Genomic DNA, 20105 nt, shown 5'->3' with positions numbered 1-20105 from the left:
TCCTTCGCATAATGTGGTCCCCGGATAGCCGAAAAAGCAGCGTGGGCAGTGTTTTCTATGTCTTATTCTTGAAGTATAACATTCTATTTTAACCTAAACTACATCCTTCTTACATGCTTTACTCAGGCGAGGCCCGAGCAGTCATTAAGGCCTTAGCGCGAGTGAGATCTGATAACGGCACCAGTTAACAGTTCACCAACTTAGTAATCTTCCAACCAGCAAATTGTAAGCTTTACTTCTGTTTCCGAGGTAAGAATACTTGAAGAAACTTGTTTTCGAATAAAACAGCCTAACGTTGTAAAATCAGCTCCATGCGTTACATGCTAATGAAGGTGGACAGGGAGCCTGGGGTTCATTTATGTACAACGCTGAAGAGGTTGCTGTTTTGACCACGATATAATGAAGAAGTCTAAGATGCAGAAGGACATGCAGGCTGTCCCGAGAGATCGGGTTGCATTGACCGCATGAATCTAAACACAACTAACACAACGAGCACACGCCAAGCGGCTTTTAGTGGGGGTGAAACACACAAATGCTGCCAGCCGTTCTTGAGCCTTCCTTTCTAAACAGGCCATCACTTAAACATGAATTCTTCTCTGAAGACGAGGACAGCAACATTAATAATATCTCTAGTTGTTATTTCACATGTATATGAAAGCAGGCGGATATAGGAAGACAGTGGGAGCTATAATGGGTGTCCCAGTTCCACACCACAGAATAAAACAAGTTGAAGAGCATCCGTGAAGAAGGTTCAAAAATATTCCTGCTTGCAGAGATAAAATCAATCAATAGATCAATCAATCAATCTTTTTATTTCAGTTTGTACATGCAAACTGGGGATGGTGAGAAAAAAGCAGTGAATGATACACCGCTTGACGGGCCTCACCATCCTTAGAAGTCAGCTGTTGGCACGAGGCAAAAAGAAAAAGAAAACACTGCTAAAAAGTGAATACAAGTGCGCTTATCAAGAACAATGTTTACGGAAACAGATATCCAGCAATTGGCAGCAATAATTATTAGCAAAAGTCAGTGAGGTTATTACACAGAGTGGCATAGTACACGCAGACACTTCGCATCACTGTAGGACAGAGTGCTGAATAAAGCTTTTTCGGATGGCAGACAAAGACATAAAGACAAAGACACAACAAAGAAATGAAAGTCAAGGCACACAAGGCAGGAAATGTCTTACAGTGTGAGAAGCTTTGAGGGTTATTACTTATAGCGTTAACTTACAAAGGGTACGGTGCTGCATCAAAGTTGTTTTTTTTGCAAAAAGACTGAACGAAACCCACGAAATTATGTATATCTGATCGCTTGCGCTATTAAGTGCTGTCAGTTTTATTGCTGAATAAAGGGACTCTGAGGGAAATCCAAAGTTGTGTTGGTCCTATATATAACCATTTTCTAATCATAAAAAGTTACCTACACTGAAGATGGAGTTTTTATAAAGCACAATTCATAATGTGGCGATATTTTGGTACCGCCGCCACCAGCATTTTTCACAAGCGAAACTTGGTGATGCGAAGATAATATAACTGCGGATCTCGGAGGCTAGGCTGCACCATCATTCACTTCCCAATGGTGATCATGGCACCTCTCTCGGTTGTGACGTCACAAGTCTCAGTAAAGTGGCGGGGGGAAACTCCCCCTTTTCAATACTTTTCCTGAGCTGGAAATTCAGAATATTGCATTTCCTGCCACAAAAAAAAAATTATTGTAACCAGAAAGAGCCACAAAGAGAATTCCCACTCAGTTGCAAAAATTTGAAGTCTCTTTTGAAGTGACCATTGCGCCGCAGAACAGTGCTCCTTCTGCTGGGAGAAAATAAGACCAGTAACCTTGAATTCGCGTTAAGCTGAGTACATTATGCGTACAATAAGAAATCAGGCGCTGCAAGGGAGAAAATACAAATTATTCAGTATATAAAAGAGCTTAGACGACTATGTTTGAAACACTCCCCACACTTTAAATATTTAAAATACACAAAATACTCCTAAAAATTAGACGCTGAAAAAACAAAGATGTTTGTACCCCGCGTATTTTAAGTTCTAAAAAGGAATCATTGCAATCTGATTATTGTCATTTTATTTGAGGTTAAAGGTTTATTCAGAAAAAAAAAAATTCGTCTTCAGTTCGGCCAACACTTTGCTCGCTGCAACTACGCTTTCGCGAATAATCTTCACAAATCTAAACTTTATGTGTGGAATACCAGACTAAGTATTAACAGAAACTCCCAGGTGGGAGAATAACTTGGTGTAGTTTTAAGCTCGGTAGCTCTAATGGACTTCTCCTGGAGTTACACGGAGTCTTCTTTGGCGGCTTAACCCCAAACTCTGAAAGCTTCCTTACCTCAGTAAGGGAGCCTTCACTGCAGTGAGGTGCCCTCATGTCAATCTGAAAGCTTCCTTACTGAGGAGCCCTAAGTAAGGTCGTCCTTGGTGCCTCCTCACAGTTGAGGCAGCTGCCAGCTGCCTTCATGCGTCCTTACGTCGCTCCTGGCCCTGGAGGAGCGCTTCACCTCACTGCTGCAAGGACGCGAGCCCGGCGTGAGCGCAGTTGAGCAGGCGGGAGAAAATGGTAGCGTGGACTGACCGCAACGCGGGCGACTGCACGCAATTTTTTAACCGTGCTTGTGAATACGCATTCGATGAAGTGTACCTGTATCCTCGAACGGCTATAGGTTGCTTCGCGACGCGGTGAATCCAGTGGAAGTGCACTCAGAGGAAGAATTTGCGTTCAGATTCCGCAGCGGTGCGGCTCTGTCACACTTGAGCATTCGGCGGCGAGAGCGAGCGAAATCCACCGCCGCCGAAATGTTGCCTCGTTCACACCTCCCGGCCACCACGTCGCCGCTCGTGGCGTGAGAGATATAGCTAGCAAATAGCATAAATCGACGCTGTCAATGTACCATAAGCGTGTGCATGCTTACGTACGCTAAACGCAGGTATTTTGCGGGACGTTACAACGTTTCTCAAATTTCCACTTTTAATTCAGCTTATGCAAACAGCGACGCAATGACATGACGATTGACGTTTATGTGGCTATTCCCTTTGCATCTGGTGGACGAGTTTTCCGTCTAGCTTAGCCTAGTGGCGCCATCTGGTTGTTAGGACGGAAACCATTTCTGTCAACAAACCGATGGTCCTAAGCCTAAAAGCGGCTGAATCGCCAATCTAAATAAAAAAAGTAAGGCAAATTTATCACTCATACTTTCCTTAGAGGCGAGATGAGAGGAAGCGAAAGACCGATGGCCCATTTATGGCCAGCGAACGCACTGAAAAACGCAGTAACGATGACGAATTCAGTTCGAATCGAGGGGCCCAGCTTCGAAGGGCGCCGCCATGTTTGTTGTCGCCGCGGGAATGCAACTTCCTACTCGGCGTCCTATTGGCCGATGTGAAGGAACCCTCGAACCGAGACACGCGGCATGCGTTCCTTACTTGAGGAGAGGCGAGTAGAGCTTTCAGAGTAAGCTGGCTTCCTCCATCGAACATTCGCGGAAAGGCGGCCTCGCGTAAGGTTAGGAAGACTTCTAAGGAAAGGAAGCTTTCAGAGTTTGGGCCTTAGTACGCCGGGGCCAAAAACTGAAGCTTTAACCGGCCACCTTACCAGAACGTTGTTCAGGTTGCCCAGAAAGAGGCTGCTCTTGAGCATATCCTTCATCATTTATTATTCAAACACTGTAAGAATGGGGTAGGGGGTAAGCATGCGCACAGGAAAGAATATTCTTCCGATGCTTCCAGCAAGAGTCGTACCGCATCTCAACCTAACGACGACCGTTAACAGGCACCCGTGAGCCACGTTATCACATGTGGCATATTCTGTACAAACTTCACTCACGTCCGCATATCCCTTACAGCCCTGCCTCATCTATGCAACATTCTAAACCCAAGCAAGAGCTTATTGAGGCACATAGAGGTTGAGACACTTGACCAAGCTGTGTCATGAGCTTTCGGTTGCAATGTGCTATCACCCCGACAAAGTTTAACCTGTAGAGAATGCATAACACAGCCGTAGCAGTGAAACACGGAAGATGTAAGCTTAACCCGTCTCGCCACGGCGGACACTCTTATGTAGTGCTTCAAAACAAACGTGAAGCTGAAGTCGCATTCCGACGACAGATTTTATTTGTAGGATAGCCTCCTTTTCTACAGCTAAAGGGACCTAGGCATGCCCGAGACTCCCCGTGATGTTTACCTCCTTTTCATTCTCTCATTTTTTTTTCTCTAACGACGTGGTTTAGGCGCCCGCCCAGACTTAGATACACACAGTGCCTTTGCCTTACAAACTTTTTCTTTTTGTTCTTCTGTTTCTTTCGTGTTGTTCTGTACGCTTTTAGGTGTGTAATCTTTTTATGCGAAGCATACTAGCCGCACAACCGAGCTCTTCCTTGCTGCGCCGCGCGCGGCCGCGTAGCTACCACTTGACCTACATCGGCGCACCACGTGATATGACGTCACAAGAGCGGTGAAAGCTGGGGCTCAACTCGTGCGCTCGCTTGCGGACGCGCAGCCTCCACCGGCGGCCTAACTCCCGCTCCTTCCGCTAGGGGCGCTGACGTCACAACAGCTGTGAAAGCTGGGGCTCAACTCGTGCGCTTGCTTGCGGACGCGCAGCCTCCACCGGCGGCCCAACTCCCGCTCCTTCCGCAAGGGGCGCTGACGTCACAACAGCTGTGAAAGCTGGGGCTCAACTCGTGCGCTCGCTTGCGGACGCGCAGCCTCCGCCGGCGGTATGCTTCGCATCCTAGGCTTAACCATAAGCTAAGCCAGGCCATTTTTTTCATTTAAACAAGTGTTTGCATTCTTTCTGGTATCTCACTTACTGCTCTTTACTGATGCCAATACCTTTATAATTTTTGCATCTGCTTTCTCTATATTCATTTTTACAATTGTTCTCACAGGAGGACCCGTCCACAGTCTCTGACTTTGGGATCTCCTTCTGTATTCCAGTGTTTTTTTATTCAAGTACCATAAACATGCAATACACGAACCTTGAACCTTGAACAGAGAGTCCTCGTGGCACACTCTTACTACCTGAATAAATTCTTAAGGGGAACATTCGCTCTTGTACGCTGAACTTCTTTTCACTCTGGCCTCGGAGAGTACGCACTTGATCGTAGTGCGTCCTCCCTTACTTTCATTATAACTGTAACACGTGGTATTTTTATTCACGATATTCAATATTTCTGTTGCCTCTGCATTTCAGCCAGTTAAGAGGAACAATTTTTAAAATCATTGGCTTCAGTTAGTAACTCCGCCAGTCGCCCGCTGAATATTGCAGCCGATAAAAACTGAAGTCGAATCAAAGTACGCAAGTAAACAACAAAGAATGTCAGCTTTATTTCAAGGAACAATCTACGAAAGTTGCAGAAGCTTCTTTCATTTTTGTGATGCGCAAAGCACGAAATATACGTACTACACGGCTTAGAAATTTAATGTATCGCACAGCGTAAACATAGTTACGAAAGGCTTCGGTTCAATTAAAGAAGGATGAATGAACTTTGCGCTGTATTTTCCCATGTTAAGTGCGGCCTCAGTGCTCTGTTTGCATCATACAAAAAAGGAAAAGAGAATATGTATTGAGCGAAAATCGGACAATCTGCGTTCTTATGAATATTCATACTTCTGCATTTCCCTGTCTTAAAGGGACACTGAGGAGAGCACTATTAATATTTTTTTATAGTAAAATCCGATAGTTCGGCATGTCATGGCTTTGTTGCCACTTGGCGGGCAGCGAAAGATGCATTTATTTCTAAGAAATTTGGATTCGAAGTTGAAAAAGTTTTTCCCGCCGCTCTGATTCAAACTTGGGATTCTCCTATGACGACACAGGACTAAGTGACGTGAAACATGACGTGCGCATGACGTAACGCAGACTCCGTGATTTCTGGCGGCCAGCAGTGCGGCCTAGCAGCAGCCGAAAAGAAAGCTACCGCCGGCCGCACGTTGAAGGCATCTATCGGCTATTGCGGCCGTCGCTACAGTCGCTTCGCTTACGTTTGCACCGGCGTTTTGCGAGCGTTACGATGGATCTCGTTCTCGAAGTCGTCAACGAAGTTCTCGCAAATAGACACCTTTAGCATACCGTGTACCTTGTTACCGCTAGCGGAATACCGGGAGCCCGTCTACCGCCGGAAAACAGGCGCTGATTGGTTCCGATGCTTCAGGAGCGCGCGTAGCTGCCGGGCACGTGGCGCCATCTGGCGACGTCAAGGAGATTTGCGCATGCATTGACTGCGCCTCAAGGATTTGTGGCTTCTCGGGTCCTAGAGTTGCTAGAATCATTGGTTCTAGCAACATTGCTTTGTCCTATGACGTCATCACACTTGTACTTGCGAGTTTGGCCTGTGGCGGCGATACCTGTATTTTGGTTCTTGCTCTTTTCTATGTTACAAGAGCTTTGTTGTCAGTATGAGTGGCGTTTTTGTAATCAGGAGCTGGTATTCTGTCGATACAAGCCAACTTCAATTTCTCCTCAGTGTCCCTTTAAACTTCCCTGCCTTCGACTTCTTTTACCAACGCAAGCATGGAAAATTGCTTGTGTTTTGAGGCAAAAAGAAATTCAATTGACATCACCTTTCCTTCATTTTTTAATGTTGCATTTGGGAGCCTGACGTGACATGTCTTTATATTTGTACTCCACCCTGAACTTCTGACGTCCTGCAAAAATTCACAGCTTCTACATCGGGGACACTCCATTCGTGGTTATGAAGGACCTGGACATGATAAAGACCATCTGCGCCAAAGACACCAGTATTTACTCGGGCCGAGGGGTAAGTCGAAACCTTTTTAGCTGTCACAATATTTTATTTTAATGCCTTTCAATATGCAAAATCAACATTTTTTTTCTGCTAGTTGATAAACCTTAGCAGAAGGTGGCAGAAAAGCAGCTGATTTTGGTTTCATTATATGTGTAAAACTCGCTGGTAATGTTAATAGAGTCGTTTTAAATGTGAGGTGAGTGTCGTTTCTTTTTTTAAAAAAGTTAGCACCAATTTGAAGCAATGATGTTAAGTTCCCGTCCAGCAGAGAAACCACGCGGTAGTTGTTGGTGTCGGCCTCCGGAGAAAATCGCGATTGGTCGAGAGGGTTGCGACGACACAAGTTAAGCTGTAGAAAGAAAATGATTCAAACTAGGGTTGACTTGTGATTACGAGTCCGTAGCATAAAAAATGTCATAATGACATTTAATGATATAAAGTAAGTTTATTACGCTGAAAAAAAATTGGCACAATTATTCAGGGAGCGACCCCATCACCCCCAGGCGGCAAGTCGAGCATCCAGCCTCTAGCCCATTGAGGCACGTTCTTTTGAAATGGTTAGTGAGAGGCTGTCTTCCTTCGTTAATATTACGGGGTCCAGTATGCCTATTGATACATGTTAAAGAAAATGTGAATATAAAAAGAAGTTCTTATTAAAGAAGAAAGTAGCAAATACCGCCGCGGTGGCTCAGTGGTTATGGTGCTCGGCTGCTGACCCGAAAAACGCGGGTTCGATCCCGGCCGCGGCGATCGCATTTTGATGGAGGAGAAATGCTAGACGCCCGTGTACTGTGCGATGTCAGTGCACATTAAAGAACCCCGGGTGGTCGAAATTTCCGGAGCCCTTCACTACTGCGTCCCTCATAGCCTTAGTTGCTTTGGGACGTTACACCTCCACAAACCATGAAGTAGCAAATAATCATTAACACTGTTGCATCACAACCCTAGCGCGCCCTTAATTTTGTTACGTGAGCTAATCATAAGCGTGAACTTGGCTTACTAGTAAAATATGGTAAGTCTTCCACCATATCTATTCGACTTGCCGGTCTGCAACTGTTTTTTGAGCATTCCTTTAGAAAATTCGCTTCCTCTTGAAGGGGGTTAGAGGGAACAAATTAAGTACCCTGCCTAGGTGTATGCTGGGTGTATGCCCTTTTGAGTGGCGGTAAAGTTCGCAAACAGGAACTTTGCAACACGGACTAACCGCGAAGCGTAAATTTCGACGTATCTCTAAACGCTGAAAGTTACAGACAGTATAAATACCATACAAGACGGATGAAGCGAAATGAATTTAAAAAGACAGCCTTATTTTCAGAACAGAATGGACAACACGCACAAATAAGTATTGCTGCTGAAAGGTGCCTTTGCATCAAATGCCCGTACTAATAAGGAAGCCGCAAGAAACTGAAGGGGGCAGTATTAGCCGTCACTAAAGGCTTTATTTTGGACAAAAGACGACCCTCTTGCCTTATCTTCTTGACCCAGTGTAGCAGCAGCTCCGCCCCAATGAATGCAAAGTACTTTTATTGCTACGGCTAATGAATAAATCTAGAAGCGCGCAGTACACGTGCTGCTGGTGAATTCCCCTCATGATGGCGCGGAGAACCTCTCCCGAAACTTCCCTTTTATGTGCCGTCTCACCCTCATTTTCTTCACGCCCTTTCTTGCAGCACCTAATGCACATTCACGAGCTGCATCCTGCGCTAGACCGCAATCTGGTGTTCGTCAAGGGTTCTCACTGGAAGGCCTCGCGATCCTGCATGTCTCAGTTCTTCAGCACGGCAAAGCTCAAGACGGTAAGCGGGCAAAGCGTTCTTGGCGTTGATGCTCTTCGCAGATCGCTACGTGCATTCTCACTTTGAATATGACTTGATTTGATTTGATTTGATTCGATTTATTTTCATGTATTACGCATACATGAGGAGATGGGAGAAAAAACTGCTATTATGCAGCTTGACTCGGCTCCCATCCCCAATACAAGAGCAGGGAATCTGTCAGAGATGCATATGATGTCAACTAAAAACGAGCAACAAATACATGGTTGAACTGCAATCAACAAAACAAAAGGCTACAATGAAACAAAAACACAGATAATAGCAAATGTACACATTGAACTGCGAGAAAAAACAGCAATGATGTAAAAGTACATTCGTCACGTTAGAGCATGTTCATAATTTTACAGATGTTGAGAAAAAATATGACAAAAACAAAAACAGCAGGTTCAGTGCACTCAATGACAAGTCCTCCATGTTGATTCCCTCATTCCTGAAAGAATTCAGCATATTCGGAATGGCTGTACACGACATTTTAACACCATAGTTGGTCCGTGAATGAGGCACAGACCAAATTTCTGGGTGCTTTGTTGAATAATAATGAACCTTGGGTCTTAAGCATGATATGTGCGTTAGCAAGTTTACGTCTTGTTTCCGTTGGCTTCTGAATGTTTTGCAAAGGCGATATTTGTCTGATAACGGTGATGACAAAAAAAGTTTCTTCAAAAAGCCTGTTGCCGATTTCTTTGCCCTAGCTTTACTACGTGCTAGCCGTCTCGGTCAGCTCAATTTCAAGAGCGGCTGCCCCGGTGAGGCGGTGGTCCCGGGTTCAAACCCCAGAGCAGGACGAATTGTTCCTCAGCTAGAAGTTTCTGAGGAAGCTTTGCAAGTTTCCTTTGTAAATGTATGGCAACGCTTGGGTGGATGCTAGTGATTAATCACTCTTCTATTACAAATTTATTCCACCTGAGAGGAGTCCTCTGAAACCTTTGACTAACATATTGCAGTCATTGATTTTTTTCGTTACTCCGTTGAAAACGCTCAAAGGGCTACTCGGTGTATGTTTCACCACAGGCACTGTGCGAGAATAGATTAGGTTAGCGAACGAGACGGGAGGAGCGATAGAACGACAGCGTGTTAGTAAACCGGCGCTTCAAGAGAGGGCGCGCAAAACTAATTCCCGTTAACTGTCAGCCGGCTGCTAGCCTGTGCTTCATATGCATCGTATTCCTGGCTTTGCTCCTGCGTTTTAGAGAGTTTTTTGTTGTGACTTCAATTAACTCTGACGGAGCGGTACAATGAGAAATCGTTTCGTGCACTTCTCTGACTTCGGTAATAAGTCGTATACGGAGACGTTATCGCGTTTTAAGCCACCGTATGACCAGAGCAGGCCCAAGGCATAGAAAGGAAAAATAGCATGCAAAGATCGTGTGCCGTGGAAGACGAACCGTTTGTACGACATAAACTGTGCTAAACATTTCATTGTGAATATATGGCCCTTAAAAAATCGATGGGAACTTTGTGGTGTTGGGAAAGATTAGAGCCAACTTGGCGAGGAAAGCTGCAGTCTGTGTTATTCAAAGGAGCACACAGCTACCTTGTAAAGAAGCTAAGGAGTTCCCCGTACGAAGCAAGGTGGTTGAGGCAGTCATACTAAACATGTGCGCGCTGCGGACTGTTACGTAAATCTCGTGGTTGGTGTTTTGTTATCTGGTATGGAAGCTTTTGCGAGCAACACATTACAAGGTATTGACTTTAAACTCAGTAATACATGTCGGCGTTAAATAAAACACATTATATACCTTTCTAGGTATACTAAATGGTGTGAATGCATGCATTTGACTGAGTTTGTTCTACAAGGTTTCGCCCTTCGAGATGGTAGAAAAATAAAACTCGATTTTTAACACACTAGTGTCAAGAAGGTCACTCCGCAGAAAATCCGGCATCGGCATCATTAGCTGTGAGCTAAAAATCTATGAAAAATCCCCAAAAGCAATCTAGGTGGCAGGTCGGTCACCTAGGTCACGTAACCTTGTGACGTCATCAAAACCTGCCCACTAATTCGTGAGCAACCTGCTCACCTTGGCATGTGGCAGTTCGGTTAATGATTGGTCGCGAGCGGTTGCTTGGGAAAACCAATCTGGGTCTCACAAGCTCCACCTGTGGCAGTATCTACATTCGCTGGGCACTGGCACATTTAACCACCGCACCACTGCGCCAGGAGTTAACGACAGCCAGTGGTCTATCAATGTAAAGTATATAATAACCAATTCCGCATATAAGGGCATTAACCCATTGCACTGTCGTGTCATATCCCTAGAGCTGAGCTGAGGTGTCCCCTCGAGTTTTTCTTTTCGAATTTTAGCCTATCCAGTGCCCAAATAAGGGTCAGCATTTCGTAAACTAGGCAGAGGAATGATATATTTATGACAAAGCCATAAATGCTGTATTGTAGAACTTCAATTTATATTGCTGCAATGTTGTTACATTAATATACATGACTTCTTGCGCGTAAACTGCAGCCACCTCGAGAACAAGCAGTTCGGAAATAGCCAGAGTTGGCGTTAGATATCTAAGCTTGTCTAAGAGAGCACACTCGGGACTTGTACAATTAGGTATTTTTAATGTGTGCCGAGCTCTGAACTGAAGTGTTTCATCATATATATGTTTTTGCTTCACTATAGACGTAAATGCATCTTGTTCTGCTGGGGTGGCAAGTATTGCTGCGATGTTCACAATGCTACGGGTAAGATTACCTTCAAAGAAAAGCGTGCAGTTTTTATAGGAGTGGGCTATCGGGAGGGGGGGGGGACGGAAACAGCTGCCAGTACTTATTCCTTGCTAAATTCGCGTAAGTGCCCGATGACCGGCGCCGAAGTCGCTTTCCCGCACTCACAAACAAACCACGGTTTCGATATGCGATCAGCAAAATGTAGTCTTATGGCCATCGACACACTTTTCCGGGCACCGTTGATCCCCTGGCCCAAGCCCTCGGAGGACAGTGGGAGACTCACCCTTCGCCGCACCATAAAAGAGGTCTACCTTGAGCTCCGCCTCGACAAACGCCTTTACCCCCCCCCCCCCCCCCTCATCCATCACTCACGGTGCCGGAGTCTCGCCTTCTTCGGCACATTCAGATGAATGCAGTTATCACCCCGTCCCGCCTCTTCCTCTATCGCTATCGCTATGGACCTTTCCTGTCCCAACTGTCCCTGTATCTATGCGGACCTGGCCCATTTCCTCTTCTATTGCCCGGCTGCTCAGCAGTCGGGTTCCTTCCCCCCACCCTCTCTATCCATCACCACCTGGCTCGACTGGCTTGGCGCTGAAGGGGAAGAAGAACAGCGGCTTCTGGTCGCCCAGGCGGTCGACATGCTCGGCCTATAAATTATGGTCGAATAAAAGTCTTTTACTACTACTACTACTACTACTATTACTATGGCCATCAAACGCGAATTTCGCGTTGTTGCATCCTTCGACTTTATCCTGGTGCCAGCTGTTGAGTCCCTCGTCGATTATGAGCAGTAAATAAGCACAGTTCGTTACTTAAGGCACGCGTAATATTTGTTCCCTTCCCCTCCGGCCGTGTAGACCAATGCCTAAAATGCGTATTAAAGCAAAAAACGTAACGTTCCCACAGGTATCAGGAAACTGCAGTTGAAAACTAAAATGCTACCCCTGGACTTTCACCGGGCTAATACCAAGACTCCGTTTGTGAACGAGCGCAATAAGCTATGAAGAATTTTATTTTAAAGCGCCATCTCTCGCTCACAACCTTAGCGCCCTGATTTTGACGGCGACGTCAACTCACCTAACCTGCTTTCTCACCTTGACCACAGGTGATGCCATGTGTGCACGACGCAATGCGGCAGTTGTTCGAGATTCTCGACAAGTACGCCGACAGTGGTGCTGAGGTGGAAATCAACACTTATTGCGAGCGCTTCACTTTCGACGTCATCTCCAAGGCAGCGTTCAGCATTGACACAGATGTGCAGCGAAACCCGCAGCACCCGATGTTCCTGGCGTGCGTGGCCACCTTCCCCAATTTCATGAAGGGCTTCTTCTACAACATGGGCCGTGAGTGGATCGCTGATGCTTGGAAACATTTCACCCCGCTCAGGTGTTAGTCTTAGACCGCCAAGGATAACGCTATAAAAATTTAGCAAACAAGGGAAGGGGTATGAGGGGCTCGTTATAAATATGAAAGAAGCCAACAGCCACAGAAACCAAGGGGCACAGGGGATTTTTTTTAAATAATTTATTTATTTTGTGGTGTTGATCAATTTAGAATATTACTGAATATGTTATCGCTTAAAGCTAATTGATTAGAAAAGCAGAAGAAAAAACAACCACATGCCGCCGGTGGGATCCGAACCCACGACCTCCGAATTACGCGTCCGGTGCTCTGCCTCTGAGCTACGGCGACGGCTGTCAAATCTTCTGTTTTCGGGGGTATTTATGTTTACAAGTAACCTAACCTTGAGAGTGTTCATCAGCGCCACCCACGTCCATAAGGGGCGGACGTAGAACGTCCTGAGTTACCGCAGGTGTGACGTAGAACGTCATCAAACGGAGAGGGTGGAAGCTGCGTGAGAACCCTCTTATGCTTCCTATGGCGTCAAGGGTGCCAGAACCGAGGCCCTCGCTAAGCAATGAAGCAAACAAGGGAAGGGGACTGAGGGGCTCGTTATAAATATGAAAGAAGCCAACAGCCACGGAAACCAAGGGGCACAGGGGATAAAATAAAAGCGCTTGCTTTCTTTATCGTCAGGTTAAAGGGTACCGGAACAGGGTAATGCGCAGAGACACTAAGCACCTTTAGCATACCGTGTACCATGTTACCGTTACCGCTACCGGAGTACCGGGAGCCCGCCCACCGCCGCTGAGCACGCGCTGATTGGCCCCGATGCGGCAAGTGCGCGCGCAGCTCGTGGGTACGTGGCGCCATCTGGCGCCATCAAGGCGATTTGCGCATGCACATTGGCTGCGAGCGGGCTTCCGGTACTCCGGTAACGGTAACGCTAACACGGTACACGGTATGCTAAAGGTGTCGGATGAGTGGATTAGGCAAACAAACGTAAGCTGGTAAAGAGTTAACATGAGGAAATATAAGGCAATGTTCAAGAGACTCGGAAGGGCACAAGAGTTAAGGATAGGCAGCGATCCATCGCAGATCGTGAGAGAACGCACCCGGTTTGGCCATTTAGTGACCGGGGACCGGAACTACGAGGTTGAGGTAATTATAGGCGATCAAGAAATACGTGATGTGCATTTAGCATGTTCTCTCAGGTCTCGGATGGCAGCTTACTAGTATCCCTCTAGAATAAACTATGCAACATACCAGTATTCGCCTATAATACATAAACTTGAAGGATAACGAAAAGGCTTGAAATTAAATTGAGGACAGTACACTGAGGTATGCAAAGAAAAATGATAGGTAAAACCGTAAGAGAGGCGAAGAGGGAAAGGCAGATCAGGGAGCAATATTTTCTTAGTGATAGCTTAGTTAAAATCATTCAAGCAAGATGAATATTGACCGGGAATGGACAGCGACTGCAGTTAACCGATGATCCTTTAGTATGACTGAGTGGATCTGGAGAGAAGGCAAAAGTAGCAGGGGCAGCATACAGTCAAGTGATCGGGGATAAGGTAGCCCCAGCTAAGGGGATAAGGTAGGGATAAGGATAACGTAAGGGGATAAGGTAGCCCCAGCTGGCACTCAGCCTGGTTAAATGGACAGGTATGGGAGCTGCTTCGTCCTGCAGTTCCAGTCAGTGGGTTGACGCCAATGAGGAGCTTGTGCAGACCGCTTCGCATCCACTGCCTATGTCGTTGCCGAGTGCGCAAACGAGGTCCAATTACTGCGACACGCAGAGATAGTTTTTACGAAATCCTGCAGGGCATGACTCGATTAGCGGATGCTCACTCAGCAGTTCTGAATGTGGATCTACTCGCCATGAAACACTTGCACGCCGAGTCCACGACATTTGGACAAGGATGTCAGAGAAAGCATTGTCGAAGCACGCTCGTTACACGTTCACTAGTCAATGAAAAAAATATAATAATATTTTGCTCCTCGTGGCTGGAGTAAGTATTACGACCACTGAAATAAAAAAGCACGGAAAGTGTTTTTCTAGCTCTTCTTTACCAATTCATTTTTTTACCGCACTTTCATTTGAAAACCTTTCCTCTGATATCAAGGTTGGCAACCGGGCGGCCTTCGAAGCCACATCACCGTGCCAGTCTTGACGTATCATTATTGGTAGTAGGCGACATCATAGGTGGCAGTTAGTCAGGTCAGACAGCTTCGGAGTGCCCCGTCTGCAACGCTGACTTGACAGATGCATATATACGAAGGGTCAATACATGAATGTCCGTTTCTGAATACATCCCTCGTCCCTATGATCCTTATCAGCTTCGCAACGCCTACTCCAGGACAGATGCCTCTTCCACAGATTACCAGTTAAACCTGGCGAGAGCCAACTGCAGACATACTCCGCATTAAAGCTTCCTAATTCCACCTGCCCGCCTGCCCTCGGTCACGGCCCGCTTCCTTTTCGTCCTCATCACTGACTTGTTCTCAGGATTACATGCCCTCATCATTCCCATTTTGACATATAGTTTTTAGGTGGAGTTTCACTAATGTACGTCGACTACCTCACTACTCTGCTCTCTTCCTGTCTCTTAACTTTTAACCAATTATTTTCGCTTACATAATTCGCTGATTTGTCCGATATTTGATTGCAAGCCTTTTCGTTAGCGTCAAATATTCGGCCTCAATAATGTTACACACTTTAATCTTGAAAGATACTGAATTCCTTTTGAAAAGGCTATATATTACCGCCTATCACAAGCTTGTTTCGTTGTACTCGATAGGTCCGGCTACTCTGATATAATTCTGTTCATTAATGCCCTCCAATCAGCTGTTCTCTGCTTTGTTTTCAGAGAACTTTTATCACTGGCCTTGGGTCATCAAGTCGTTACAAAAGCTCATCGATCTGCTGTACGCCAACCCCCTTGCTGCTTCCACCTGGGAGAGCCTCAAGATCATGAAGTTCCGCTACGAGAACCCACAGGTAAGAGTGGAATTGTATTTAAGCCATATCAGTCATTTACGGCCTACCAAGAGCCCACAGCCGAATGGATTTTGGGCTACAGCCCATTAGCGTTAGCGTTAGCGTTAGAAGTTAGCGATTTCTTAGCATTCTTTTAATCCCTCTCTATTTATATCACAGGGTAATATTACTGACATGGCTCAACTACTTTTGGACGAAGCAATCGGAAAGAAGGAAGGGGCACCCAAGAAAAAAGAAACCCCAGAAAAAATTCCAGGTATGCGCTCCCGCTGAAGCTGGCAAAATGTCCGGCTCATTAATATTTTCACATCAGATAGAATTTACTTTGAATAACTTTTTCAGTGATCATTCTCCAGCAACCTTATTCAAGCATTGCTCAGCGTTTATTCTGAGCGACGTTTTCAGTGGCTAGAACTTTTTGTTCTTTGCTCCGTAAAGAAAACGGCGGGCAGAATTGTGTGTTCCGGTAAATGAGTTAAGGAGGTGAATGATGCAGAGCATGAACCTGTGACAGAGAAGCGAAAAAACCGCGTTCTAGAAGCAGAACACTACGTGCTACTGTTCGGCACAGGACTAAAAATAAAAAGTAATAAAAGTTTATCGCGTTTAATTCTCATTGGCTTACAAGCATACGGAGGTGCGTTTTAACAGCGTGAGACCCGAACTTAGGTGTTGAAAAGAATAGCGGTGTGTGCACATTTCTTACTTACAGGATCAGTTATCAGATAAGTCAAAAGATTAAATAGCAGTGAAAAACAGGCTCGTAGTGGGCAATTATTTGTTTTTTTTTTACCCGCCGTGGTGGCTCAGTAGTTATGGTGCTCGGCTGCTGACCCGAAAGCCGCGGGTTAGATCCCGGCCGCGGCGGTCGAATTTCGTCGGAGGCATAATTCTAGAGGCCCGTGTACTGTGCGATGTCAGTGCACGTTAAAAAACCCCAGGTGGTCGACATTTCGGGAGCCCTTCACTACGACGTCCCTCATAGCCGGAGTCGCTTTCAGACGTTAAACCCCCGTAAACCTATTTGTGTTTTAATGCATAATTTTTGGCTTTAAATTTAGGTATGACAAAGTACAAGATTATTAGTTACTTATATAATCCTAAGAAGAACTTATGGGCCGAGAAGTCTGCCTGCAAGTAGAATACATGAAGAGTGTACGAGCCGTTCCTTTTTTTCTTCGTGGAATAACGAGAGGCGTTCGCCTTGGTCCTCAGTATCCGCACTAAAAAAGAGAAAAGTACAAAACGTCAAATAAAGAGTAAATATAGCACACATTGCTTACGCATAAAAGCTGTGGACTATCTAAAATCTGACGCCATTTTTTTAGTTATCGAGGCTTGTACGAACGGTATTCTTTTTGTTCTCGACTTCTTACACTTTGTATTTTTATTCTCAATTGATCTTCAGCGCATGTGACAGAAGAGAAAATGCTCGAGGTTGCTACAAATGCTATGGATATTTTTCTTGGAGGGTGAGTTCTGCAGCGAGGCAACAGTCGTTTTGAACAGGAGCACTGACTTGAACCACATTTCGTTATTTAGGTACGACACTTCACGACTTGCCCTCACGTCTTGGTTTTTCCTGATGGGCAAACACCCGGATGTCCAGGAGAAAATGAGAAAGGAGATTTTGGAGGCTTATAAAAATGAGGTGAGTAATAGTTCTGGGTTTATTTCTCATAAAAACAAAGTAAGTCTGCTACCAGGGTTCATGGTTGAAAACCAGCGCACAAAAGACTAGGGACAAGAGTACAGGCAACGACAGGACAAGCGCTGAACTCACAACTAAGGCTTTATTGCGAAAACCTGGGAATATAAGGAAGTCATAATACATGAAAACAAAATTAAACAAACAAAACTAGGGCAATGATAAAACTAGCGAGCGCACGAAGCCCAAAATCTGCCAAGAAACGTGATCTCGTTATCACTTAAAGCAACCGAAGGTTTGCTAACGCAGCCCCGTTGCGATGAAGTATGCTTCTGCTACTTCCCTTCGTTAGCAAACTTTCGGTTGCTTTAAGTGATAACGATATCACGTTTCTTAGCAGATTTTGGGCTTCGGGCGCTCGCTAGTTTTATCATTGCCCTAGTTTTGTTTGTTTAATTTTGTTTTCTTGAGGCGTGCACTACGGTTCGCTACTCCTGAAACACGTTTCCTTGCGTATAACACTATTGTGCGGCCAATCTTAGAATATGCCGTAATGATCTGGGACCCATATACCAAGATTAACATTAACAAATTAGAAAGGATTCAAAAGAAAGCAGTAAGATTTATTTATAATTCCTATGGCCGCACCTCTATCACTAATCTTATTAAAAAGAGTGGCTTACCATCCGTTACTGATAGAAACCGTATCTGTCGTTTGAAATTCTTTTTCCAGTTAATTCATGGGCAATACAACATTGACATCTCGAAAATTGTTAGTTACTCTAGTGGTTATGCAACACGCCTGAGACATTCTCTTTCCGTAAAACCTTTATCCACAAGAACGAACTGCTACAAATATTCCTATTTTCCGAGAACCATTACCGAATGGAACAACCTTGCTGGTCATATAGTAGAAGAGAATAATTTGTCCCATTTTGAGGAGCTGCTGCAACAAGTGAAGAAATTTTGAATGTTCGGTTGATGAGTAATTTGTTTAGATTTACTTAATTATATGCTTGGCTCTATGACTGCAGTATATATATTCTGAGGTTGTGAATTGATACAGTACAGTGTGATGTACTAATTTCGTTGCTGTGACGCCTTGTCTGCTGTATTTCCTTTTCTTTGTCTTTGGTGTTACACAAATCATGTACCCACCTGCGATGGTCTTGTAGTTCAAGACCGCAGTATTTATAAATAAATAAATAAATTGAAATAAAAAATGTTTTATGCCTTCCTTATATTCCCAGGTTTTCGCAATAAAGCCTTAGTTGTGAGTTCAGCGCTTGTCCTGTCGTTGCCTTTACTCTTGTCCCTAGTCTTTTGTGCGCTGTTTTTCAACCATGAACCTATACCAACACGCCCAACTTAACGTTCTACTAGCTGCTACCAGGGAGCTATCTATTGCTGCCTAGTTATGAAGGTGGAAAAAAGAACAAGAAAAGAAAAACACATAGGAACCAGACTTTACGTACTTCCTGTCTATGTCAAAAAATGGCTGAGACTTAGCTAAGGTTAAGCCTAGTCAGATGGGAAGCATATTGATGGCTAGGCTTGGTAATACATGGCTTTACTTGGTTGACGTTCATCCCGCTCTTCATCGGTCTCTGTGGCACGCTGAAGCTTTCGTTTCTCGTTCAAAGCAGCCCTGCTTCTAGGCGGCATCCCAACACCTAACCGCCTCGTAAGTGCCCGGAGAGCTGTTGTCGTTGTGACTGAGAGAAGAATGAAAAGGAAATTGCACGGGCCTGCCTACTGGCTCGAGCCGAGCCACAACCGCTGCCACGTGCAGTCAGAGTCGAGTTAAAAGATCAGAGGAAAGAGAAAAGGAAAGAAAAGACGCGCGTGGCAGCAACAACCGCGTCCGCCGAAGCGGACGCTGCTCAAAAAACATAAGTGGCCGAAGCCGCGCTCGCCGAAGCGAGAACAGAGAGGAGGCAAGCTCAGCTTTATACCGCTGCTGTAGCGTCACGTGGTCAGCCGCCGCGCCTCTGATGTGGAGCCTCCACCGCCGCGGCCGACCGCGCGAGCCGGCAGCCCCTCTCTCCTCTGCTGTGACGTCATGTTGTCACGTGGTCACGCTAAAGGTCAATGGTAGCTCTACTGCCGCGCTCGACGGGCTGTAGTGTAGCTCTAGTAATATGCTTGGCATAAAAGAAAAGGAACGCCGAAGAAAGGTTGTTAAAATGTTTGACGTCTTGGGTTCTGCACGGAAGCCTTGTTCACTAGACGGAAATAGAGAGAGAGTCTTTAATGAATAAAGGAGAGGCCTGCCTGGTGATCAGCTCAGCATGCTACTACGTTAAACATGAAGCTCAGGGGCGTCGCAGGTACTGCCCCAGGCATCCTGCGTACGTACGCGGAAGATTACCGTTGTTGCTATTCAGGGGGTCTTCGGCTGTCTGGATTGTCAGGAACTCCAGATGTCTGCGTGAAAGCCAGTTCTTCACTTTCCGCATAATGTATTCTTGTTCCCAGGCGGTCTTTTGTGTCACGTCTTCCACGTGTTATGCAAGGTCGTTAGATGCACCATTCCTACTCGTGACATCGTTCTTGGGATTCCTCAATCGTATTTCGAGTTCCCGCTCTCGCCTATGCAACAACAGTCGCAGTTTGTGCAGGAAATTTTAAGGCGGAAGCCTGTAATGCCTCATCGTTGTAAGCAGGAGATGTCAACAGAAATGTCATGCATTTCAGTTGGTCGAAACGGTCATGACGTCACAGTGCGCGAATTTCAAACGGGGCCAATTGTACTTTGCCTAGTAACCATGCAACCAGTTAAAGGGATCGTATAGTGATGCTCCAAGTGGGAATGAGTTTAGTTAGTTGCTTAATTAAACCATTAG

At 45.5% G+C, this 20105-nt stretch overlaps 1 protein-coding gene across 1 annotated transcript in view; it reads left to right on the top strand.

Moving 5' to 3' along the window:
* LOC149348211 (cytochrome P450 3A43-like) overlaps window positions 1-20105 on the top strand; it is a 45972-nt gene that overhangs the window by 16884 nt on the left and 8983 nt on the right. Inside the window, exons 4-10 of the mRNA XM_089585767.1 lie at window positions 6679-6775; window positions 8434-8559; window positions 12375-12612; window positions 15481-15611; window positions 15771-15867; window positions 17020-17083; window positions 17154-17262. Of these exons, the coding sequence (XP_089441893.1) occupies window positions 6679-6775; window positions 8434-8559; window positions 12375-12612; window positions 15481-15611; window positions 15771-15867; window positions 17020-17083; window positions 17154-17262 (862 nt within the window). The remainder of the gene's footprint in view (window positions 1-6678; window positions 6776-8433; window positions 8560-12374; window positions 12613-15480; window positions 15612-15770; window positions 15868-17019; window positions 17084-17153; window positions 17263-20105) is intronic.

This window comes from Amblyomma mixtum, chromosome 4, assembly GCF_055824585.1.
Source record: "Amblyomma mixtum isolate Tamu chromosome 4, ASM5582458v1, whole genome shotgun sequence".
Taxonomy (NCBI): domain Eukaryota; kingdom Metazoa; phylum Arthropoda; class Arachnida; order Ixodida; family Ixodidae; genus Amblyomma; species Amblyomma mixtum.
The sequence above is the reverse complement of the archived record's forward strand: the minus strand, read 5'-3'. Positions and strand labels throughout refer to the sequence as shown.